This window comes from Thermobia domestica, chromosome 16 (genome assembly GCF_964235325.1).
Source record: "Thermobia domestica chromosome 16, izTheDome1.hap1.1, whole genome shotgun sequence".
Classification (NCBI taxonomy): Eukaryota; Metazoa; Arthropoda; class Insecta; order Zygentoma; family Lepismatidae; genus Thermobia; species Thermobia domestica.
Genome location: NC_137469.1, coordinates 133,008,070 through 133,036,046, shown reverse-complemented (window position 1 = coordinate 133,036,046; position 27,977 = coordinate 133,008,070). Strand labels below are relative to the sequence as shown.

The following is a 27,977-nucleotide window of genomic DNA, read 5'->3' as shown; positions in this document are numbered from 1 at the left end:
TTACGGAAAAGGTTATTGAAAAGCAGGAAAATATTGAAACAAAGTGCGTTATTTAAAAAAAAAAAATATCAAAATTACTTCGCATAAGAAGGAAACAAAGCAGCCAGATTAACACTCACTATTGCTAGATAATAAATTATTACCTTAAACTTAGGAATGCGTCTAAATATGTATTAATGCCGAAATTCTCAATGGCAGCCTCCATTTTCATCAGCTGCTTATTTATTTACGTACATACACTGCTGTTTCAATCATATCTCTGGCTTCCATTAATGAATAAATGATTTAATGTATGGTTAAGCTTACCTCTTGTATTCTGAAAACAGTTACTCCTCAAACTTATTATCAGGCGTCTATTTGGTACTTTCAATACATTTCGCACAAAACTACTCATTTTCTGTCTATGTAGATATTGAGTAGCCACCATTACTGTTTCATAATAGCAAAAACTTACTCTTGCACCCAGGGCCGGATTTCCCAATAGGCCCGGTAGGCCCGGGCCTATGGCCGCAAGCTCCCAGGGGGCGCACGGCCGAGAGAAAAAATAAAAAATCTAGAAATAAAAATAAATAGCCATAACTTAACATATTTTTTGAATTGATTTTAAAAAATCAGGCTAATAAAGCATTCTGATTTTGAAGTTCATTGGAACAAATAATTGTTGGTAAAGTTAACCTATTTTTCAACATTATGCATCAACTTTGTTACAACATTGATCTCAAACACGGAAGAACTGGCTGTAACTTTTTAATAAAAGTTTTTAGGAAAGTAACTTTAACCAGACTAGGGGGCGGAAAAAATTATTGGGCCTAGGGGCGCCAAAATGTTAAATCCGGCCCTGCTTGCACCTTTTGCCTCTGTATTATCATTCTCCTATATACATTGTTTGTAACTATGTAAAGCAAAAGCCTTGGTACCTTTTATATCAATGTACACGACTAATGACCTAATTTATGTAAAGGTGAGTATTAAGGAAAATTCTTTACTGTTTGGTGACATATCATATCGACTCCTCCTGTCATGACTTCTTATCAAATATTTACAAAGAGAACCCATATTTTCAGAAAAAAAATGTGTTACAGTTAAATAGTGTAGTTTATTATCATTTGTGCTTTTTATAATTCTGAATCATTGGCGTGTGTTTTATTTATTCTTCTTCAATACTTTTTTTTAAACATAATTCTTAGCAAATGGAACGGATAACGTCAACTTTAACGGTGCCTATACATATCAGTGAATTTTAGAATTCTTATTTTTGTAAATGATAGCTAGAGCAATAACATCGGCCGAATTCCTTAATGGAGTGGATCCGTTAACATCTTAACGGGTAGCGGTGACTTTAACGGTGGCTACCTATATCTTATACGTGTATTTCGCCTAATCCTCTCTACTGTCTTTAGCAGACTTCTTATTTTCTGTATGTGTTTTAGTATGTAAGCGTGTATATTTCAAGGCTCAGCTACATTGTACACGCAAGGTATCATCACAATAAATCAAGTTGTTCGAGATTTTACTGTGCACAAAGAATAATGAAGCACAGGTTATGCAGGGTTCCTACTGCTCAGGGAAGTCAGGAAAAGCTCAGGGAAAATGGTGCAGGTCAGGGAACTTAGGCAAAAATACTAGAAATCAAGGCAGTCAGTGAAATTTTATAAAATATACTTTCTTTAACGTTAATTGTACACCAATTTCAGCTTAGCCAACCATTATAATACCTATTTACGGGAGGTAAATAGAATGTACATATGAGCAATTGATTACTATTTGTCTCTATAGAATAAATGTTCTCATATATACATATTCACCGTTATTTATTCCTTATTTATATGTCAACGTCATCCGACACCTGTCACGAAAGTCAGGTAATTCCCTGCCAAAGGACGGAGAAAGTGTGGGAGAAGTCAGGGAAACCCTGTACCCTGTCAGTAGGATACCCTGTTACGTTTCATCAAAGTAAAAAAAAAAATAAACTCTTCTAAAGACAGTAAAGAGGATCACACGAAAGTTACTTTTATGAATGAGTTATCTATGCTGGTAGTTGGAAAGCCAATATTCTATGTATAGAAGATGGATAGTCATCGTCAGCCATTAAGATGTTAACAGATTGACTTCATTAACGAACTTGCCCAAGATAAGCCCTCTAACTGTCTATTGCAAAAAATTATTTTAAAAAAATAGCTTTTATTCAAGAGTTATCGCTTGGAGCAACGGACGACGTACGCACGTACTAATCTTACAATCTTATAAGGCTCACTAGCGTGATCATAATAGCATTATAATCTTATAAGGTCCGCTTGCGTGATCTTAATAACGTTACAATATTATAAGACCCAATAGCGTGATCCTAATAACAGTACAGTCTTATAACGCCCACTAGTGTGATTCTAATAACATTACAGTCTTACAATGTCCATTAGCGTGATCCTAATAGCATTACAATCTTGCAATGCCCACTAGCGTGATATCAATAACATTACAATCTCATAAGGCCCAATAGTATGATCCTAATAACATTCAGTTTTACAAGGCCCACTAGCATGATCCTAATAACATTGCAGTCTTATAAGGCCTACTAACATGATCCTGTAAATAAATAAACGAAAGTTCCTATAGAACAGACAGATCATACATACACATACACGCTTGCTGTATTCGAATAGTAAAAGCTCGCTTCAGTTATTATTATTATTATTATTATTATTATTATTATTATTATTATTATTATTATTATTATTATTATTATTATTATTATTATTATTATTATTGAAAACTAATCTTGATTAAAAATCAATTATTAGTAATAATTATATTTTCTATTTTCAGGGCACTGCACGACGCGGATATTGCACTTACTCTGTCTCCATACAGCAAAGAGGATCATTTTAATAGAGGGAAAGCACTACTTGGACTTAAAGTACGTTCAAGTAAAATTATATTATTGTTTCAAATATAAATGCCTAAGAAAAACTATCAACAATGACTATCATGACCATCAACAAACGTAGATATAATAAATTAAAGTATGAATACTTACTTTCATCAAAATGAATAACAATATTCTTGTTTACTTTGATATGTATATGTACTTAGCTATATTTCGTTCTGGTGGGTGCTGTGCTCAGGGTAGTTTTCCAAAATTTATATCCTTCTGTCTTCCTTTGTATTTGCGCTATAATATACTTCTATTTGTGGAATCACCAAATGAATAATTGTAAGGTGTATCAAACTTAAAAAGAAAAGTTCTTGAACACTAAAAATATCAGCTAACAGTGGCTGCTATTTTTGTTTTACGGTAGTATCTAATGTTGCCATACCTAGACTTTTTTGTTTCTGGTTTATTGTTAGCATGATTTTCGTGTAAATCTGGTTTAAAACTAGTTTGCGGAAACTTTATATAATTGTTATATTTCGGTTACTTGCTTTATAATCCCAATGTTTATTTAAGCTGCCTTTGCCTAAGCTCAATTTAAGGTCCTTCGTCTTGATTTAAAAAAAAAAATTGATACAGCACTAATGAGGACGCCTTATTTAATATGACTAGCGTGTACGTTTTCCCGGTTTGATTCTCGATGGAAAACATTCAAATGCGAACTCATTACGGTCGTTCGGATTCTACCTTCAACTGTAGAACCTTCTCAATTAGCCTCGGTGTTTTTTAAAGCTAAACATTACCAAACCAAACAAAAGATTTGTTGAAATGCTTAGATTCACCTAAATATATTGACAGTCCTGAAACTGCTTGATTTATATTTTTGGCTTTCCTGGTCGGTTCTGTAATCCTCGTGTTAATAGTTATTTTTGTAATTCCTATATGTCTGGTTACAATCACAAAACATGTCTGATAATCCTGAATTCACCTTACCATTCACATAAATTTTAATGGCAACATTGAATACTAGCGTAAGATACAAATGGCAACTACTCTTGGCTGATATTTTTAGTATATTAAGAACTTAAGCTATACAATTACTCATTTGGTGATCTGCAAATAAAGAAGCCAGAAGGATGCAAATATATGTAGTTTTGAAATTCTTAGAAAGTAGCCCAGAATGTCCACAGCAAGTATGAGGACAGAGTATAGCTAAGTATAAATAGCATTACGCATCAAGGTGAATAAGACTTTTATTATTCATTTTCTAACCTAACTATGTTGCAGCTGCAGTTTATAATTTCGACTACTAGCGCTGTAGCTTTCTATGAACCCTTAATGAGGATGAATTAGGGAATTTTAGGCATTAAAAATCGATTAACATTAAGAAAACTTTAGCTGCTTATAAACAGTATATTTTTACCAAACAAAGAACCTATTCTGATGTTTATGAAGTTAGATTTGAACGTAATGGTACCTCTGCGAACATGACAAAGTGTGCAGTATAAGGACTAGAATTCGAAAGCATGACAGAGCCCCCAAATAAAAAAATTCAGCCATCATTTATGTTTATCCAAACATTTATTTCAGCAAAAACATAATAAAAATAATATTCATGTTCTGCATAAATCAGCGTCACACACAGAAAGGAACATTTATGGTTTTGTTCTATAGGTCACATGTTAAAGACCCACACCTTTATACAGAAAAGGATATTTAAACGAAGACTGGGATTCGTTTATATATAGCCTCATTAACAAAAATGACCATACCAGTGGTGTCGCGTGACTTTGACGATTGTTACCGGTTGTCGATATTACAAGTACTTATCTCCAGTTTTTCAATATCAGAAAATCTAGTACTTTTTTCAGCGTATCAATCGTTTTAAACTATAGGCATTGGCAACGATTTTTTTAAAGGGGAGGGGGGCAAATCCCACTTCAATTACCTTGATCTTTTTGAAAAGTGTGGCTCTTCAGGTTCTTCCATTTTTTACTAAATATAATCGAAACCGTCTCTTAGTGGTCTTAGATATTCTCCAAAGTAATCTATTTTCTTTCTGCAGTAACTTGCATCATGAATTTTTTTTTGGTAAGATATTGAATGGGATTTCTTATCTTGCTCCCATAACATAAAACAGTTCAAATAAAAAATTGAAGTCAAAACTTTGAAGGGTTTGATAGGATTTTGCTTCACGAAGTCTGGTTTGAGAATCCCATTCGTCGATGCTTTCGTCATAGATTTAAAAAGTCCTAACTGTTCATCTTTAAAGCTACAAAGCACATCATTTACCCTACTTCTATAGTCCCACCTTGTGTTTGAGGCTGTTGGGATACTTTTCTTGACTACATAGTCCAAAGCATTTGTTCTTTTTGAAGACTTCGAGAAAAAAGAAGCAAGTCACGATATAATTTAAAAAAGAAAACTTACATTCTTTTTTACAGTCAACGGACTTCTCTAAAACTAAATTAAGCCTATGGGCATAACAATGAAAAAATTAGATCTCTGTATATCTTTGTTTAACAAGAGGCTGCAGCTTCCTACCTCACCAATCATAACCGAAACTCCATCGTATGTTTGAGGAACAAGTTTTCCGTGTTGAACATTAGTCAGACGATCTAACACAACTTGGGACAGTCAAACTACGGTATGATGAAGACGATTGCATGGTTCTTTTTCAACACATCAAATTGCATCAAAGTGCAAATTCAACTAGTAGGCTAGAGCTAGAAATTTGCTAAATGGAAAGTAATCTATACTAAATTAAAAATAAAATATTTTCAACTTAATTAGCATAAATCCTAAATGATAATAAGTATTCGAATTAGAAGGAGAGCCGGGAAATCTTTGCTTCTCTTTACTTGTATCATTACTATTCTCCCTTGATCTTGAAACAGTTCACATATAGCACAATGTGTTTCATTGATGGGCATTGCTGAATATTTAATGACACACTTCAGAGACTGACTCTTTGCTCTTTCAGGCACGAAACAACTATCATCTAATTTTTTCCACCGTTTAAACAGAAATAAAATCTCAATAACAATAATAATATAATATAATATAATATAATATAATATAATATAATATAATATAATATAATATAATATAATATAATATAATATAATATAATATAATAAATTCCCATAGCTCAAATTAACAGTCAATAAGAAACTTTATTTTGAATCAAAGACAACCTATATCATTGTTTGTTAGAATATCCTGTTGAATATATTCCTCTTGTTCTCTGTTGGTATATTATTCAAATTTAAAGATAACGTGTTAACATACAGTCTGCGAAAACGATATTTTAACATATAAATAATGCACTTCGGAACATACAGTCTCACAGTAGCAGGTGTTCAATGCTAATACTGTGAAAAACCTGCTAGTTATATTTGTCTGAAATTGTATACTGTTAAGACAATGAAATAACCTTATGAATACAGAAGTTAGAACCAAGTTTCCATCCTTTGAATGGGAAAGCAAACGAAACAGTATAATAGAATCACTGCCAGCTCGATCCTATTTAGCGAGAGAAGAGTGATTAGAATAAACATGCTGATGATATTCTAGGTTCCCTTTGTTTTGACAGGGAACGTTCCTATTTTTTCCTGATCCACTCAGCCGAACGGTAACATAAGGGCCATTCCGAAATCCAAATACGAGCGCTCAGGATGCTTCTGGCTGGCACTTTGAAAGGTGCTACTGGAGTGAATGACCGCTATCGGGGTTCGCGTTACCTCTGAAATCTGCAGTATCAACAACAGTATGTTCCTATTTGGCGCTGTCATGTTGCGTTCATTTACATTGTAAATGACACATAGGACGTCCGAATTTTTTTTTAAAAAAATAGAAAGAAAGAAAAGGAAAATATATAAACATCTTCACATTTTAATGATGAAATTTAGACATGGAAACAACAGAAAACTGTCATATTTTTACCGTTACCGCCGGTGATAGCAGTAATATGCACTACACGCCCCTGGAGCATACCAAGTTAATGTTCCTGGTTGAGGTTTATCACTGTCAGAGCTACGTACAATTTTATAATCTATGCCATTTTTCTTCTATGACATGACAATACTTATAAAATTTGCATCATGAAAACGCAGTGATGAAGCACAGACAAGATCTGTTGATGATAGCGTTTAGCTTGTGGAACAATTGATTCTGTTAGTATAAGAGTATTCCTCTTTATTTATTTGGCCATTTGCAGTATCTAAAATTTTCTAAGCTATCTTTATTAAGTGCTTTGTAGAATACTACAGAGCAGTGGCGGATCTAGCTCGGGACCGGAGGGCCTAGGACCCCAGTTTTTTGGGTGACAAAAATAACTGAAGCTGTTATTTATATATTTTTGAAAGTGTACAAGAAACTCAAGATAAACCTATCATAGTCTGGGTTCTGGTTGCCATCTCTCCCCCTCACACACAGTTTTTACCTTCTAGATCCGCCTGTGCTACAGAGCTCTACACTATACAGAGCAACCTTACGCTCAAGTTAATTGCAATAATAAACACAACTATTTGTTTACATTTTTTAATAATAACATGTGCTCTTCATATGTGACTACTAACTATGCTTACACGAGAGTAATCTCAGTTGTATGCAAAACAGGCAAATACATACATAAAAATCAGAAAGATATTTCGGAATAAACAACTTGGTGTTTTATATTCACTGTGTAGAGAGCGACATTACATTGTTTATGGTGTTACCGTTTTAGTTTCGCTGTCAGTTATTCTTACAGCTTGACTCAAATATTAACATATACGTCCTCACAATGCGCTCTAGATACTTGACAGCGTTTAATAATAAAGAATCCACCGTCTCCTTTATTCGTTAAAATACAGGAGAAGAAATACTAAAGTCAGCAATAGAAAGTCTGGGATACATCTTTTGAAGATTAACAACCACTAACCTGCCTATTGTTTATAATATTTTCCAGAGGAAATGGATGTTGTGTTGAATATGTAATAAATTATAATGTACAGTAGAGTACAGATAATAAGAGCGGTAAATGTTTCAAAGATCAATCATTATACATTTAACTTACACCCGAATATCGATAAACAAAATCTCTACACATAATCTTAATGCATTATATAACGTATAACGATTGGTTGATCTGGGCAAGTATTTCACAATTTTAAAGTCATAAGTTGCGTGTTTATCTCTAACTGAGGAGATAATTAATGTGAAATGTATAAGACTTTATTCGGATGTATGTGGTGCTGTAATAAATGACTTAATATGTACAAGAGAAATATTCATTTATGCTCATTAAGTTTACTGTTAGACGTGTTGTTGCTACGTTCTCATAAGCTATTGAGTAATTATTTTTAATGCTCCTGTGCTGCTTATTCCTTCTACCTCTTTGAATTGACTTCAAGGGATTGTACTGTAGTATTATCGCAATACGGTATACGACCCAACATCTTAATATATAAAGGTAACCAAGAAAGTTCTGTTGCTTTTTGGGAAGGTTTGTGTTCAATTGGCTTTCACACCATGAGTTGAATGCGAATGGAGATAAGGCGACAGTTGTTGGTGTGGATATATCCAACATACTACCTGGTTGACAGTTCAGTTACACCTTGAGTATGCGTAAGGACAGAGCGTCATAAGGGCGTGTATGTTGTTCGAGTTCAAAATGGGGTCAAACGCCACTGCAGCGGGGCGAAATATATGCCAGGCCTTTGGTGAGGGTGTCGTGACTAGGCGGACAGTAGGGTAGAGTTGGGACTACTGGGACAAATTTTCGTTCCTATTTTTTCAACTGATAATTTTGCTTCAATTGAGAAACCAAAGGTGACATATTGAAGAGTAGTCCTTCGCCTACATTCCACATTTTTGGAGGTCAATAAAAATTATTTTATTAAAGATAAGTATAAGTTTCTTCGACAATGTAGATTGTCCCATTTTTCCACATTGGCAGGTCAACTGGGACACCTAGTGGGGTCAACTGGAACAAATTAATATTTATCTAAATAATAAGTATTTGATATTAAATTACATAGGCTACTTATACGGCATGCCAGTACCAGTTTTAAGTGTATGAGTGTAGAAACAAGAAATATCATACTTACGACCTATTTTTAAGAGCAATTCTTAGTGATCAAAATTGTAAAAATTACATTTAGGACTATCGGCAAAAGTATGAAAAAAAGATTCAGAATGCTTGTAACTTTCATTGTAAGTAATAATAAGAAGTAAATAGTAGTAGTACGTACGCAAGTAGTAGTAAGTAATAATAAGTAGTAAGTAGTAATAACTGCCATTATGTATAAAAAGCAGAATTTAGTCCTATTCTATTGCAAACTGGATATATCCGACAAATCTACTGGAAAGGTAACAAACTCGGAGAAGCGATCTACTGAGCTTGCCAATGGATGCGGAAGTTGTGCGAAGATATCTGCTAATGATACAAATGCTGGTTCCTTCAATGTCTTTGCAAATCGGTAAGTTCCTAGTTTGCGTCTGTAAAACTTGACATTGTACCCCTCCTGAAATGTATCTGTTATTTTTGCCACGTAATGCCGCACAGTATCCTTTATTGTTCCGTGAACGCGCACAACAACATTCGAACCAGGTTGAAGGTCAGACAAGTCAGAATTATCACTGAAAGTTGCCTCTTCATCTGAAAACTCTGTGTTGGATGATGTTTGCTCGTCACTCTCATCTTCAGAAGTGCTGCCGATCAATTGCGTGTCATCTGTCTTCTTCCTTTTGCTGAACAGGTTCTGCTTCAATTTCAAAGCACGAGCTTCCTTTCTACGTTGCAACTTCATTTTCTTTTTAATTCTTTCTGCGGCCTCTGTCTCCCTTTATTGCTTCACTGGAGTATCCGTGAGAACAGAAGATGTCATCCTTTTCCGTTTCTGGGTATTTTTTTTTTCTCGGTGCTGCCTTTGGGTAGGGTCGTATGTGTTCACGAGTAATGCTACAGGTAGGAATAGGGTCAGGTATAGGACTATTTTGGGAACTACAACTGGAGGGCTCACCATCAGATGAGTGGAAGTAGAAGGCAAGGTGGAGATATCCAAGGTTAGAGATACGTTTTCATCGCTAGTTATATCCTAATGGATTGTAACCTGGTTTTCAGACCCTCACGTTGAAGAAGAAGGCCCAGCCTCACTCTTGCCAACGGCCGGATCATCACGATCTGTTACAGCTGCAGATAAAAAAATCTGCATCTGTAAATTCGGACCTTGAAAATGGATGAATTCCAGGTTTTGCAAATCCACTGCAGATATTTTCTGGAGTAAAGGCTCTCTGGAATACCTTCTTACTAGCTCACCGACATCGAAAATATTGATGAGTTTTCCAGGATTATTGATCACTGTGTACTCTCTACACGCTTCATTATAATAGCTTTTGAATGATCCAAATACAGAAATGTCAAGTGGTTGCATTCGATCACTGCAATGGGGTGGGAAGGTTAACACGATTGATGCCATTAGTCTTGCAAAAGTCTATAGCTTCTATAGAAATGTGACTTTCGTGACTGTCTATGATAAGTAATTTGGGTTGCAGAGGATTCGGACGCACATGTTCCGCGAAATGTTGAAGAACTTGGAGGAATATTGTTAAATTCATCCAGCCTTATGGAGATGCATCTCCAGCCGAACCTGGGAGCGCATGCTTTATCATTTGATCACGGAAATGCACGCGAGGGGAAACAAAAAATTGTGGTACTGCGTTCCCAATTGCAGAAACAATTGCACATACTGTAACCAGTTCGCCACGTTCTGCAGATGTCACACTAGCCACACCGCGTATTCCTCTTGGTGCAAGAACTGGAGGCAGCTTATGAACTGTATGAATGCCTGTTTCATCTAGATTATAAATATCGCTAGCTTCGAGCTTATATTGTACCATCACACGCTCAATATTTGAGTAGAAGATTTCCACATTCTTTCTTGTGAAACTTGTAGCACGCGCTAATGACTTCTGCTCTGGAGTGCGTACGCTGATTTTGTGTCATCCATGAAACCTATCAACCACTCTTTTCCCGCTAGTTTCGTTTCTTGCCAATTTGCAGGAAATGTTTTACCACGCTTTACAGCAAATTCATATGCAAGGCGTCTGGCTTAAGTAGTAGTCAGTCCAAAGTGCATGTCAACAGATGTCTCGATGTATTTTTTTTTTTAACATTAGTTCTTCTTCGGCAGAGAATACCTTAGAATGTTCATAATTGGGACGGTAACTCATCAATGCAGGATCCTCGAGTTGCTTAAATTTAACACAGTATCTATGTATCACAGATTTTTGGCACTGAGTATTTCTCACTGGATTTTCTTACACTCAGCCGACGAGAACTTACTTCTACTGCCATTTTCAGAGTTTCTTCGCTGTAAGATGTGATAGTCTTCCGTATTCGTTTCCGTGGCATGGTTTCCTTTTACAGCTTCGGCCTGCCTGAAACATATCGAAAAGAATGCAGGTATTAGTACATGCAGCGCCACTGAGTGAAACCAATACATTAAGTTATTTACACTATTAGAAGCACTACATACAAAAATATATCCAGTGGGGACAACTGGGACAGTGTCCCATTTGCCCCCAAGCGAAATGTTCCAGTTAACCACACATGGTCATTTTTAATATTCCATCTTTTCACTCGAAACCGCTTAACCTAGCACATGGATTCGCGTTGCTGTGTTGGAGCCCTAAAAACACATGTTCACCATTGATATTCGCCTGAATAATAAATCAGTGTTCTAAGGGGGAAATTGCATTCATAATACAGTACAAACAATTTACTTTTACCTGTCCCAAATGATCTTTATGCTTTCCTCTTCTTTGTAATTCTGTGATGCCACGAAGCACATGCCACACACAACGACTGTCTGACACTGCATCTACAGTACTACTCTAAGTTCTCGTTTCTCCCACCAGTTGGCGCCAGCAAGCAATGTCCCAGTTGACCTGCCGTCCCAATTGTTCCCACTCTACCCTACAGCGGTGGTTTAACAAGTTTAAGAACGATGACGAAACACTCGAAGACATGTCCGAAGACCAACACATGCATAAAATGAAAATCTTCAGGCAGCAATTGAGGCGAACAGTGGCCAAACATGTGAGGAACTGAGACTACAATTCAGTGTGAGTGGAGAAACCATTCGGCATAACCTCCATCAACTTGGGAAGCACTACAAGTTTGGTTGATGGGTCCCAAATGATTTGACTCCGGGCCAGAAGGCAAAGCGAGCAGACATCTGTGTTTCTTTGCTGTCGTGTCCGAGGAAGGAGTCGTTTCTGGACAGAGTGTTCACATATGTTGACAAGTGGGTCCTGTACGAAGCTCGACGGCGCTGTCATCATTGGTTAGCATCCCATGAACCGGTTTCAAAACAGCTGAAACCAGCACTGCACCAGAAGAAAGTCCTTCTGTGTGTTTGGTCGACTGCTTGCAGCATCGTGCATCGGGAACTGCTACCGGCTGGTCAGAGCATCAATGCAACTGTATACTGTCAGCAATTGGGCAATGTTCAAGAGAAACTCAAAATTATGGAGCCAGCACTTCTGAATCGCAAAGGGCTCCTCCTGTTACAGGACTACGCTAAGTCCCACATGGCTAGGATAACCCGGGGCACCATTCTACGCCTTGGATGGGAAACATTATTGCATTCGCCATACTCACCGGACATTGTACCGTCGGATTATCAGCTGTTCCATTCCTTGGAAATCACCTTAGAGGACGCCAGTTCAAATCCCTAGTAGAAGTGCAAAATGCACTTGATACCTTCTTCGTTTCACGGCTTAGCAATTTCTACCGCGATGGAATCCATGGCCTTCCAGAACATTGGCCGAAGGTCGTCGATGCTGATGGGGACTATTTTAGATCTTCCAGGTAGACAGGTGTTCGAAGGTGGTGGGTGAAAAAGCGACAGAACTTTCTTGGTTACCTTTATATTTACGAGTATAATACAACGGAAGTATGTGTGTGTGTCCTGTGACTCCATTTGAGATGGTTACTTCATTGGTACCGTTTCAGCAACCCATCCTGTTACCATCATCTGCCAGGCATTTAATTTAAGAACGTTGGCTTCTAAAGATTTTTACATGTTGTTCACCTTAGTTCTTCCCAAGAAAACGATAGTTTTAAAGTCACTTTTTTGAATATTGGTAATCACCTACACACACACACTAGCTTCAAACTTGAAATGACAGTTGTATATATAAATAAGACAATATAAGACTCAACACACACACAATGTTTACAATTTGAATTCTTACGTGTTGTGGTTATGAAATCATGAACGTTGCCGAGTTTTTATTTCACTTCAGGCGCCAAATTTCATACATAAACCGAATGTTTCATCTTATTGTTTTTGGTCTTAACCAGAACATTGAAAAACCTATCCAACTTAACATTATTGAAATTGCCATTTTTAAATGAAGCTGTATATAAATTTATTTGAGTTCTTCTCGAGATTGTCTTCACCAAATGCAATGTTGGATAATTGATCGTAACAAGGGCTGCTCTGTAATGTAAGTACAGGGTGTCTATCGGTCACGAAATCAGAAAACGGTCATGAAAGTCACAAAATTTAGCTTTTGGGTCACTTTTTTTTTTTTTTTTTTTTTTTTTTTTTTTTTAATTGTACAAATGTAAGTAGAGGTTGGAAAGTTTTGTTCTATAAAAAGTCAAAATTCACCACAAAAAATGTCTATGGTCGGCTCTAGACGCTACCAAGTCGTAACCAAAGTACGTTTCTATCACATGGATGAAAATTCTGCCTAATTCGTTCCCAAATTCGCTCTTGAAAATGTTAGGAAATTTTATGATTTGGTAAAGAAAAGGTCACGAAAAAGTCACGAAATTTCATTTTGGAATTTTAGTAAACACCCTAAAGTACAAAGTCATGTGCTTTTCCAGTTAATACGAAGAAAATTTTTTTTTTAATTATGGACACTTATTCCTATATATGAATGAAGAACGACCCAACGCAAAGTTTAGCTATTTTAATGTGTAGCCTGCAACCTTGATTGATATCCATGGTAGATACGGCAACAAAATGTAAATCACAAAGCTTAATATTGCCTTATGTTTACGTGTTCTCGCTTGACTCTTTCCAGTGTACGCTGTTGTCACAGAACAGCTGTCTAAGCGTCTAGCCTTGCGTACAATGTAATCAACACATTTTTCGTGACTGGAAAGTTTTTTTTTTTTTTTTTTTTTTTTTTTTTTTTTTTTGTGGCAACCGGGAAAGAAAGAAATAGGACAGAACCAGCCTGTAAGCACTGCGTTGATCACGCGCTAAATGGAAGTAAGGGAGGAACTCAGAAGAACATATGTAACGGTGTAAAAAATACATCTTGAGGGTTCGCAATTGGTTTACGATATATGTTCCTGGTGCCAGGAATGAAATCTTGTCTTTGAGGCCAGTATTTATGGACATAGTAGTTTGCTTTGTCACGGCTATCCAACTCACATAAAAAGCAATACTTAGTGTATCCTTGTTGCATTCCTGTAAGAATAGTAATAACTTAAATTTCCCGCACATATTTCACTTGATTTTTTTATATTCAATGAAGTCCAATATTGCACTCCTAACTTCATATATCTTTGTATGAGCTTCATATGCTACAGGAACAGATGGGTGAACATTTCTAATATTGAGAAACATTGCCTTCAGACTTAGTTTCGACCTGTCAATAAACAAGCGCCACTCTGTGGGATTATATTCATGTCACAAAAACTGCAGTAAGCCATCTACATCTTTGTAATAAATAATGCCTCCATTTTCAACAAAATAGTTCTCAAAATGACTTTGTCGTTTTGTAAACAAACTAACTTAGCACATTTTGAGCTAAGAAATTCCAACCTTAAAGCCTAGAGCCCAATAATTCCGATTTTCTTTTAAGAAGATTTAAGTCTCGTATAGGATCGTGAAGCTCTTCTTGTGTGATCAAATGAGTTGACGTTCACTGGGATGTAGGTGGCTGAAAGTCTATATCTTCCCTCTTGCTTGAAACGTCTGAGGTATCTTCTTCTGAATCAATAGTGTAATGTTCTGGAGAGCTTTAGGTACTTGAAGATCTTCTCTGTGGGAAACTGGTCGAACAACTGACTTCAAATTAGGGTACTGTATCTGATGTTTGGATTCAGAGAAAAAGGGCTTTATACCTATCAAGGAAAAGTAACAGTAAGATATATATATATATGTTCGCGCCAAATCATTGGAAGAACAAATTTCGTAGAACTAAGTTTTCTTTATAGCCAATAACTCAAATTCCTCGAACACGCAGTGCAACATATGTGTGGGACCCAAGATTTATCTTAGTCTCCAACCCTACAGCCAAAGTACAGTTCATAAGCATTTTTAACTAGAGGTGTAAGGCTGCTCATTTGAGTTTTAAATGTAAGTTGACATTCGTCAAGTTTATTTTTAGACGTACGGAACATTGCACTCCACTGCACATAGCTAAACGTTTATTCAGCACTTTCTTCAAATAGAGACGCAAAGCACACACTACTACAAAAAACACAATCCGACACAGTGGCAAATCCAACCACTACTAACGAAACACCACTCAGCAAATAACAATAGACCTACAATCGAACCAAAAGTTACTCAAATGCTAGAACATATGGCAGCAGAGTCAGGCAACACAAATTTGGACTCGCTCATCAATAAATATTAATGAGTTATTACCTGAAATGAAGATAAAGAGTTAGGAGAAATATGAGAAACTAATGTTCCCTATGATAACGCAGAAAAAGACTCTTGCACAGTAGGAGAAAATTAGGAGATGATGAAAACCCCTCTTTCAATTGCGTATTCCTTGTGTAAAGAAGAAAAATTGTTGCTTGAGTGATGTTTAAATGAGTGTATATTGTAAGGTATAATACATACGCAACAATTTTCATCTTAAACATGTTTCCTCCTCCCCGCTGGTCTAGTGGATAGCCTTCGGTGCATGCGATCTCGGATTCGATTCCTGGTAAGAGAACATTGAACGACACGGTGTTTCGGATCCCACCTTAAACTGTAGTCCCACGTCTTAATATAGTGTCGTTCCTGAAAAGGTACGCTAGATTTCAAAACACAAACCAAACATTAGTCATATTTCATTACCAGCCGTAAAAATACTGTATTTCACAGTACGAAATTTCAAATTTCTCAGTTTTTCACAAAACTGGTATGTGATACATAAAAAGTAATTACAGATTTGATTTTCTCATGCAACAACAACAAAAAAAAAAAAAAAAAAAAAAAAAAAAAAAGAGAAAAACATATTTCCATGTATTCTTTCTAGTCTTCGTTCTTTCTTCAAAGTAAGCAACCATGTTCTGCAGCCATACAGCACAATAGACACTTTTATCGTTTTTATATATTTTAGTCTTAAAATTCTTTGACAGAATTTGCGAAGACAAGAGTTAGAACTGAATAATAACACGAATTCTCTGCTTTAGTCGGCACTTGTATCGTGGATATCCATCATAAAATGTACTTTTAAAATAGCCAAATTTTGGCAAGCACTTTGTAAGTTGTACAGCAACCGAAGAGAGAAAAAAAGAAGCTTCGTTATATGAAGTGATCAACTAATTATGTTATTTATATATTTTGTTCTTAATTTTGTTACCTATTGTTACTATAGTCTTTCTGAAGTTATCCATAGTAATTAATATCAGAAGAAATTAAATATTATTAATGGTATTGACAGTTCGTATAAGTGAATATCTTCTTGCGTAAACTAATCATATTGTTTAAAGATATTAAATGTGTTAGGAATAGGATTCGCTTGGCAGCACTGGAGTTCAACCAGTCTTCGCTTACTATTTGCAGTGAGTGACGCAAGCAGAGCAAAGAAGGAAGAAAAACAATATGTAGTGGGCAGCTATATTCGTAACCTTGAACCGACGATTTTAAAAGTGTAACAGAGAATATTTTCGTCTTGTTAATGTAGTTGTATGTAGGCTCATCGATTGAGACATTCCATGCCATTTCATCACAGTTGAGGTGCAAAAGTTACGTCATCACCTCAGATTTTGTTGAAATTTGGTACGAACGTACACCTCGAAGAGATTAAAGCGTGTAAATTTTTATCCCTGTATCTTTTGTAGGTCCAGAGTAATGGCACGTCAAAATGGGCACTTTGTACACTTTTTGCGGAAACATTGGTTTATAAAATCGAGGACAGCTAGAGATTATTGGAGAATTTATCGATAATAATGATGGAAGTAGATCTGAGCAGGAAGTGACGACGTCCCAAGGATGTCAGAGTTAGGGAATGACGTCCCATTTATATTGTAGTAGAGAGAGAAAGAGAGAGTATGCGTGTATATTTTCGTAAACATAATTTATAGAAGTTTTGAAAAAGAGAACTACTACTGTAGTGAGCATATTTCCCAAAGAGAATATTGAAATAAAGTAGAATATAGATCAGAAGTTGCTGCTGCTTGGTTATTGAGTTACGTAGTAGTTTGGTAAAGGAATAATTATTACTAAATTATTGTTAATGGAGCTGGATTCATGCTTTAGGATATTAAAATAAAATTAACACTACTACAGACATACATATATTTCAGCAGGGAGCATCATTCCTTATATAAATATTAAAAGATCTCATCATACATTACGAACTAAAGTTTCATTAGTAGCTGGATATGCAACTCCTCGGTCACTGAATTGAGCGATCTTGTCCCGTTGTATGGCTACTCAGATCACCCGACCTCATTCCCCTTGTTGCTGTTTTTTTTTTTTTCTGTGAGATTACCTGAAGCAGTTTGTTTATTCGAAAATCCGCTACATCACCTTCGCTACTGAAGGTAGAGACCTGTCACAGCATACACGTAAGTGGAAGCTGCTTCATGTAGACTGGATTGCATGCACTGAAATGTGTGTTCAATGAGAGGGGCAATACATTCAACAATATAGACACTGAGTTACCTAAGGACAACAGGGAGTTGTGTTAAAATCCATGTGGTTCGAGCGGCGAAATACGAAACTTAAGTGGGGAAGTGTATGAGTGTTCAGAGAGCGAATTGGGTTGTATAGTACTGAATACCAGCAAGGTAAACGAGAAACCAAAGTTCGATTCTTGGTCAAGTTGTTCGTTTGTTCACTTCTTGAATATCATTGAATTCACACTGATAGACGATTGATGTAAAAGAAGAAAAGTAGAATATTCCCTTTCTTTTTATCATATAATAGTAATACGTTTCTTTATCGAAATCTATTTGTCTGTAGTCATTAAGAGTTAAATTTCTACTCTTTTATTATTTAGTTTAGTTTAAATAGCTAGAATAACGTAATATGTATCTTTGTTTTTTAATCTAGCGTTATGAAAAAGCTGTGGCTGCGTTCGAAAGAGTTCTGGAGATCGACAATGATTGTGAAGCAGCAAAACATCAGCTTAGGAGCATTATTATTCTATTAAGCTCAGATGGAAAATCCTCAGATGATGGACCAGCATCCACAGTAAGTAACAGAAGTGAATGAGGTTTTAGATACACATTTTTCAGTCTTTTTCTCTCACTCATTTTCGTTCGATTAAAAGTGGATCAAATTATATTGAAAAATATTTCCATGATCGTTTACAAAACAAATACACTGAAAGTTCTTTTTAACGATACCTGACTTCCAAGACTCAAATTGTCCGTAGAAAAGAGTATAGAGATAAGGAATGGAAAGAAAAATGATACTGTGCAAGAAAGAGACAGATATGGTAGTGATTCATTGTTAGCCGTTTCGAAGGCATCCAATTTAGATTTTGATGTATCTAATTGAATGGTGTTCACTATAAATAAATTATAAATTGCCGTTTAACCACATTACATGTATTATATACATTTTTGTTTTTATTTAGTAGGATAGGATTAGCTTATGTATGTGGTGTCCAGTAAGGAAGGGGAAATATTTTGAGGGATTAAAGGATGAATTGTGGCGAACAACAAGGGTGCATGAACAATAGGTCGAATCGTTCTCGTTTTCAATATATCGATTAAACGTTCTATATTTCAGATATATCTCCAAAAAGTAATAAAGATAATTAACTAATCCAGAAATTAGTAGACAGGGAATGAAATCTGCTTTATAAATATAACTTAAACCTGCATATATGTTGTTTTATGGGTAACTAAACATGAAAACTCAAAAATTTTACGTTGGTCATACCGAAGTTCCGGTATCAGAAAGCTTTACAGAAATCGACAATATCCGACCGCAATGTGCAACACGGTAGAGTAACTAAGTGTGCAAAATTTCATCAAGCAAGCACTATTAGAAACGGAGATATACTGTGCATCAGAGAAGAAAGTGATACGGTAAAAATTCCGCATTTATCTCTCTCTCTCTCTCTCTCTCTCTCTCTCTCTCTCCCTCACACACACACACATACACATGTACACACACACACACACACACACACACACAAAAAGAAGTTTTCAAAAATGTCACCCTCCACTACAATGTATTTGGCTGTACATGTAATTGCATGCCCTATTAACTTTTGGACATTCTCAACGGTTCTTGATGGAAGCGAAGAAGAAGCTGCTGCTGCTGCTGCTGTTGTTGTTGTTGTTATATTATTATTATTATTATTATTAGTAGTAGTAGTAGTAGTAGTAGTAGTAGAAGAAGAAGAAGAAGAAGGTGTTCTCGTACTTTGGTAAAGTTACTTTAAAGAAAATTAATGCCTATAGGAAAAATAAAAAACTTATTTGGCTTGTGATTACGATGTGTTTTCTCGATGTTATTCAAATATTAAAAAGTAACTTCGTGAAAAAAATAATTATAATCGCACAGTTGAAAATAACTTAAAAGATAATACCAGAAAATTTTGGAAGTTTATTAACAATAAGTTGAATACTAAGGAAGATAATAAGGCGGTGTTGGTTAATGATGAATTCGTTTCAAACCCACGGCAATTAACTGCATTTATGATTAAACAGTTTGAAGCCATCTATTGTAAGAATAGTCCAAATGAAGGTAATGATTATGTAATGGTTAATCAAGTTTATAGTGATGAATTATGTATTACTGTTATCAAGTAGTTGAGGTTATAAAATGTTTAAGTATTAGAGCAATCGCAGGCTTTGATTGTTTACCGATGTTCATAGTTAAAGGTATTTCTGAATCAATTGCACCAATTTTCACATATTTGTTTAACTGGAGTCTAGCTTCTCATATTTATCCGAGTGTATGGAAGGTGTAGTTGTAACTCCAATTCCCAAAACCGATGGAAAGATTATAACAGATTATAGAAATTTCTTTACTTGATGTTATACCTAAAATTTTTTTATTAATTTGTTTTAAATACTTGTACAACTCTGTTTATTATCGTATTGTTTCCGAACAATACGGTTTCATAAAGGGCAAATCAGCTAAATTGAGTCTAAGTAAATGTCTTACTTTTACTATTACTGTGATGTACAGTAGAGGTCAAATGAATACAGTTTATTTTGATTTTGATAAAGCTTTCGATAAGATTTCTCATCATATTCTTCTTCAGTTTGTCTATCGGTCACGAAAGTCATGAAAAAGTCACGAAATCAGAAAACGGTCATGAAAGTCAAGAAATTTAGTTTTGGGGCAGTGGAAAATTTTGTTCTAAAAAACGTCCAAATTCAACACCAAAAATGTCTATGGTCGGCTTTAGACGCTACCAAATCGCAAGCAAAGCGCACTTCTATCGCATGCATGAAAATTCGGCCCAATTCACATTCAAATTCGCTCTTGAGAATGTTACTAAATTCTATGATTTGGGAAAGAAAAGGTCACGTAAAAGTCGCGAAATTCATTTCGGAACTTTAATAGACATCCTGTTCTTAAAAATATTCCTTTTTTGGGTATTCCTAAATTTCTGGTACTTTGGTTTGCTTCTTATTTGTTTGATCGTAAAGTGTGGTTCGATATATGGGTTATAAATTATCTATGTATAGTACTGATATTTCTTCTGGTGTCCTACAAGGATCCAACTTGGGTCCTTTATTATTTATTATGTACGTGAATGATATCGGTAATTCTTCGAGTTGTCCTGTTCTTTTATATGTTGATGAGTTGATGATCTTAAGATCTTTCGTAGAATTCAAAATTATTAAGATCATCTCGTGTATATATATATATATATGACTATGAATGGTCAAAAAAATAATTTACTAGCTCTAAACATGAACAGAACCAAAGTTGTATCATATTTAATGAATATTCATACATCAGTTTATCAATACAGGGTTGATGTTAATAAAATACAAATAATTTCAACTATCAAACATCTGGGTATTAGGTATTGTAATTGATAATAAATTATGTTCATTGTACATATTGATAAATTTTATCTAAAGCCAGAAGAAACTTAGATCTGAGTTAATGGGATGCGAGAGATTTTAAAGATGTACTAACTTATAAAGTTCTAAATTGTGCTTGTGTTAGATACCACTTAGAATTTGCTGCCTGAGTATGGGGTGGGAACTTGATTTCGATTTCTTAATCTATTGTGAAACTATTTAAATTTCGCTTTTGGTTTAGCTTCGATTTAAATTTAAATCCAATGATTTAACTAATGATGCTACTTTTTTAAAACCTAATTTGCTCTTCCTTGATGAAAGAAGAAATTTACAAGAAATCAGATTTGTTCATAATATAATTCATGGCAAGATTGGCTTGATCTGTTGCATATCAGAGTTTCATCTTACAATCCTAGAAACTACCGCCTTCTCTCACGTAATGATACCTTAATTGATACGCCAATATATAAGAGAATTGTAACTGTTAACAAAAAATCTTTTAGTATTTGATATTTTTAAAAATCTTAAATTAAAAATCGATTTGTTAAGTGTTAGCAATGAATAAATCTTTTGGGCATTTTTATGTACATATAGATCATTGTACTACCAGTGAGTATATGTTTCATGTTGTATGGATTACTATTCTATGTTAATATACATCTCTACAAGTATTTCGTAATATTTTTGCATGATTTGTCAATTCATACATTTATTTCAATGTAACCAATAAATGGCTTTAGGACTGTAGTGCCACCTATATCAGTAAAAATAAAGAATATTATTATTTTTAGTTTTAGTCTAGTTCAAAACTTTTTACTGAACTTTCCCAGTTTGGAACAAAACAACGACATAACTTCATAACTGTAATAGATCTGTTCTAGATAGATTATTAAAAGACCACGGGAAAAATAATATATAGTATGTTACCTCATCATTTGAAAGGTGTACCTATATTTTGGGACCCCTGTATATCATTTTAATGTCATATAATCAAATTTTAAAATGTTCATTAATGTAGAGGTAAAAAAAAAAAAAAGAAACAGAAAAGAAAATTGTCAGTATAAAATAATCTTTTTACATGTAATACTAGGTAATTAATGATTATTTAGATAAATTAATTTTGTTTTAGGTTTCTATATATGTCGTTTATTTTCCAATATTTCTTTCTTAAAATGTAGAAAATGTATAAAAATTCATAATTATTAATTAGATAAAATATATCCAATGTTTCGAAATTAATTTTATTTTCCAAATACGGTGTAAAAACGTCGTCTTATTTCTTTTTACTTTTGCTTTTCGCAAGTTTCCAGTCATTTTTTTTTTAAAATTGGTTGTCGTTAGGTCCAGTTGTTGCCATGGTAGCAGTTTACTAATTAATATATGTTGTCCTATGTTGGCAAGACTGTTCTCGGTATACAGACGTGTTCAAATTATTAGACTCACACTCGAAAGATGCAAAATTGATGTAGGAGTCCTAATTTCAGAGTTCTAGAACATTTAATTTAATGATTAAACCACCAATATAGGATCCTTCATTTGTTTACTGTACAGTTGAAGTGGTGATATCACCGTTGAACAGCAGATGGTATTAGTGAGGATGGAAATTCTGAAAGTGGTGTAGATAGCTATTGTGGTTCCTATCAACAAGTTACAGTCTGAAGTGTTGTGGTTGATGTCGTAAGAAGTTAACGACATTCAAAGCGTTCAACAGTTCGAATGGGCCAGTTTAAAATAATCGTGACGTGATTCCTGTATCAATCTTTTATTCTGTGCAGTCCTGTAATTGCAGCATAATGGGAAAAGCAAAAGTCCTTTCTTCGCTTAAAATGGAAGTTAACAAAATACTTTGGTGGAAATAAGATATGCACAGCAATACATTGCTATTAGAGTTGAAATAGAACAAAAATCTGTTAGTAGAATCTCTGTTGAAATGAACAAGAGCCAAAATAGGGTTGACAAGTGTTGGCGAAAACCAAAGCTATCGCTAAGAGGTATCAGAAAACTAAAAAGATTGGCTCTGGGAAACAGAAGTACAACTTCTAATAGACCTAAGCATAAAAATGACTGAGTATGGCGCAGACATTTGGCCTGAAAGTAGTCGAAAGATTCTTTGTGCCGAGGTAATAAAGGCACACGGTTAAGAAAGAAAAAACAAAAATTACAGTCTACTCCAATCATGGCAAAGAAGTACCCCGAATGGGCACGAGGGCTAGAGTATTGGACTGCTGACGATTGAAGAATAGTGTATTTCAGTGATGAATCATGTATCCTTGTGTCTGATGAATGTTCACAATATGTGCGACGTTGACCTGGGAGGAATTCAAGTTGGAAGTCTTTAATAAACCGTGAAGCATCTTACTTCAGTCATGGTATGGGGTGTGATCTCTGTCTTCGGGCCTGGAAGGCTATATAGTAGAGAGGTCAATGAAGCACGACCAATACCTACAAGTACTTCAAGAAGAACTGCTTTCTCAGACTGCACTCTGTTTGATGACGTACAATGCATCTTTATACATGGTGGAGCTCCATGCCACCGGGCCAAAGCTGTAACAAAATTCTTCGACAACAAAATTAGTGTTCTTCCGTGGCCAGGCGCTAGTCCTGATATGAACCCGATTGAAAACTTTTGTAGCTTTATGAAAGAAAAGCTAGAGAGGAAGCACATTAGAATCAAACTTCTATTGATCAAGGAGATCAACAATTTGTGGTATCACGATGCTGAATTGAAGGCAAAATGTGCTAAACTCGTACATAGGATGCCACAAAGGATAAAAGACTTAATAAAGAATAAGGGATTTCATAAGAAATATTAATCTTTGTGTGAGAGAATATTTTCTTGTAAGTATTCCATTTCATTTTTTGTTTCCAATTTGCATATACAAACTTTATAGTAATTATATTTGAATGTTACATACTCATTTGTTTTATTGATATTGAAAAGTATATGCCACACCTACTAGAAATTAGGACAGAGTTACAAAGTAGTAATTTGGACTAAGTTCGAACGTATTTTCTCACGTAATATTGTAAGAACAGTAAGATATTCAGAAACTGAATGTTGAGTCTAATAATTTGAACACGTCTGTAGCTTTGCTTGCTTTAGGCAGGTGTTTCCGCTCTATTGCCATGACAACTGTGCATGTTGATATAGGAATTTTCCTTCCTTCCTTCCTTTCGACCTCCTTGGACGCCGTCTTCATAGGCTTCGAACGTTTAGTTCCTCGATTGTCATCTTACGAAACTTTGTCCGTAAATTTTTTTTTCTCCTCTTTCGAGGAATTAAGATTTAAGGCACAGATCTTATCTCATCCCAGTTTGCCTATGTCCTGCTATTCCTAGTTCCAGCCTTTTATGTATGCATGGTAACTGCAAGCATCATCTGATTGTTGCCTGTTTCCACGGAAGCATCTCAACAATTCTTTGTAGTCATTACATCAGTCGCCAAAAACAAAGTCAGGGCATAGTGTGCTTTCTGACTACAAAATTAATGTAAAATAAATACATCGAACTGCTAAACACATTTGTATTGTAAAGTGAATACATATAGTGAAGTCAGGAATTCCAATTTCTGGTCAATTCTGTTTGACTAGAGACGATCGATCTTCTCATAAAGTTTAGGAGATAGCATACTAGTTGGTGCATGCTTGAAGCAGATCTTTAGTGAGTTTTATTTTTATTTTTTAAGTTTAGTTTAGTTTAGTTTAGCAAGTAAAAAGTGATTTTTTTTATGTTGAAATTACTCACGCCCAAGGAGTTCCGTCATTTTGAGAAGTTGTTTAAGAAAGTCGAGAAAGATTTTCGCTAATGGCAGATGTTCTATTACTTGAGAGAAGGGTTCTATTACTAGTATTAATCTAGACGTATGGTTTTGCAGATTTTGAGATTTTCTTCCCGCTATTGCAATTGGCGGTAAGCGAAACTTTGTCCGTAAATTCCTAGTTCCAGCCTGGAGGAATTCCTATGGAAGTAGAGTTATGTGTCAGTGTTCTGTTTTAGTGGTTGTTGTTCCGGGGCTGGAGTTAGACATATATATGTAAAACATGTTGAGTAGAAATTTTCGGTGAACATAAAATTTTATAATCTGTATAATTGGAAATATTTTAGACTTCGAATTTTTCTTTGTTTTATCAGATTTTGTTTTTCTTTTTGTTGTATGGTTCTCTTGGATATAATTTTCATTTCATCCACAAATAAAATGTCAGAGATTATTTTCATTCATAGTAACTAGTAATTTACATTTAGAAAGTATATGAAATAGTTACTACAAAATTTAATCAGAGTTTAGATTAATAATGTGATAATGCAAATGGTTATATCTTACTTTATTCAGCTCAGGTGAGACCACATGCTGATTATTTAGGATTTCAGAGTAAGGTTCACTAAAGAGTAACATAACCGTCCCTAATATTAGAATCCTAGGGTTGATCCCTATTTTCTAAATTCAAAATTTGTCAGATCACGGATAACATCGTTATTCGATATTTTAAAACTTTATTTTGTTGCACATGGGAGAATTTTTTTTATTTATTTATTTTCAATTTTTCATTTACTTTATTTATTTGTTCCATAATTCATTCTTTTTGAGGCGCATTGCTTCCACAGTAGTTGGAGAATCTACGTGATTCACTTGACCATGGATCACGTATAGCAAGCTTCGGACAGGGTATTGAAGTCTGGAATAATGGGAAATATGTTCCAAAAAGCATGACTTGGACAATAAGGAAGTTAGAGAAGAAATATTAAGAGAGTTTCGAAATGTGGTGTTGGGGGAAGATGAAGATAAAATGGACAGAGGGAGTAACAAATGGGGATGTTTTGAAACGGATAGGAGAGAAGAGGACGCTTCTATCTGCCATCCTTTGTAGGAAGGCCAAATGAATTGGACACATCTTGTGAAGAAATTGTCTTCTTCATACGACATAGAAAGAAAGATGGAAGGAAAGCGAGGAATAGGAAGAACACAACTGATGGATAATTTGAAAAATAGAAGAAAGCATTGGTCGTTAAAAGAGGAAATCGAAGGTCGAGAAACGTGAAGGAAACATTTCCCGACTCAGACCTAAAATTTAAAATAATAATAATAATAAACTTTACTTTTACGTGCTGAGAACAACTAAAATACAGCACTTTGCCTTATTCTACATTATTACAGCACTATAATATATTACAAGTGATTATAATAGAAGTAATTATGATTACATCTTTAACATAAGTTATTAATAATAATAACACTGACAGTTTAGTGTATGTCAATTATTAAAACAAAGAAATGTCAAAAATTAAAAGTAAAAGTAAAAGTAAAAAACTACTAAGTTATATTAAAAATTCTAAGTCATATTTTAGGATATGCATTCATTATAGCTTGTTAAAATCCTACAGGTTAAAATATATTTTCTATTATGTGGTTGCAATAAATTTTTTACCCTTGTACCATATGTTGGAATTTTAAAATCTAAAATACAGATTCAATCAATTTTCTCCTGTCAGCCAGTCGTTCCAATTTAAAGTATGTTACCCAATATTCATACGTCCTAGAGTAGTAGTCAAGTCCTAACTTAAAACAAAGTATTGTAATAAAACACTTTTGGACCACTTCAAGTTTGTTCACGAGAGTATTTATTAGGCTGTTCCAAGTCACCGATGAATAGTCTAGTTTCAACTGCACCAGTTATTTATATAAGAATAGATATGTATTTGACTGACAAAAAGCAGGCAATTGACTAAACAGATAACCAATTATTTTCCGACATTTTGTATATGATCATCAAAGCGTAATGACCTGTCAAATGTAACAACTAAATCCTTCATTGCGTCAACTTTCTGCATTACAGACCTTGTATTTCGTATTGACTTGCATAGTATTGCGATTTGTTACTGTAAGTCGTGCACTAAGTTTTCAAACAATTGATACTCATACCGTTCTCTTTGTACCTCGTAATGATTCTGTTTGTCTTCTTATAGCCTGAGATTCTCCTCAGTATTGTTTACTATTCTAAAGAGCTTAATGTCATCAGCATAAAGTAAAATATTGGAATGTTTTAAAACAGTTGGTAAGTCACTAATAAAAATTGAGAAAAGCAATGGACCCAAAAGGGAACCTTGAGGAACACCGTTACTAATAGTGGATGAATCAGACAAAACATTTCCAATTTTAATTTGGTATGTTCTACCAGTCAAATAGCTTTCAAAAAATTTCAGATACAAGGGTGATACACATATGAGATAGTTTTTTTTTTTTTTTTTTTTTTTTTTTAAACAGTAATCTATGATCGTCACTTCATTGCATAGTAGGCAAAATGTGTTGTTTCACAGAGATTGGTTACAACTGATTTCCTTTTGTAAAAGCCATGCTGTGATTTTTGCAATATATTTTTTACGTAAAAAACAACTGTTTGTGAATGATAATTTCAAAAATTTTAGAAAATATATTCAATAAGATTATCGGCCTGTAGCTGTTTGGATTTAACTTCTCATTATTCTTGTAAACCGGTACCACATGTACATGTTTCCATTTAGATGGGAATGACACTGTTCTTAATAAGGTATTGAATATTTTTGACAAAACTGGAACTATTTCTTTCGAGGATATAATTTGGAAACCTCCTGATCTTGAAGATGCTAATGGGTGAAGTTTACCTATTACTTCAGCAACATTAATTTTCACATATTACTGTAATTGTTATATTGTTGCTGTTCAGATTACTAACTACACTGCAATCTAGTGTATTAATTTTTAAATTAAAGTTATTATAAAATACATCTTTAAAAACTTCAGCAATTTTCTTTACTCTTGCAACAGTGGTACCATGAACAAAATTCTATTTGGTACACTTTTGTCGTGGACTTTTTTAAAGTTATATCAAA

The 27,977-nt window shown here is 34.6% G+C and overlaps 1 protein-coding gene across 1 annotated transcript in view; it reads left to right on the top strand.

Annotated features, from left to right (window-relative positions):
• The window catches only part of LOC145673428 (uncharacterized), a 98,466-nt gene that overhangs the window by 18,456 nt on the left and 52,033 nt on the right, over positions 1-27,977 (top strand). Inside the window, exons 3-4 of the mRNA XM_081743124.1 lie at positions 2,824-2,914; positions 18,166-18,306. Of these exons, the coding sequence (XP_081599250.1) occupies positions 2,824-2,914; positions 18,166-18,306 (232 nt within the window). The remainder of the gene's footprint in view (positions 1-2,823; positions 2,915-18,165; positions 18,307-27,977) is intronic.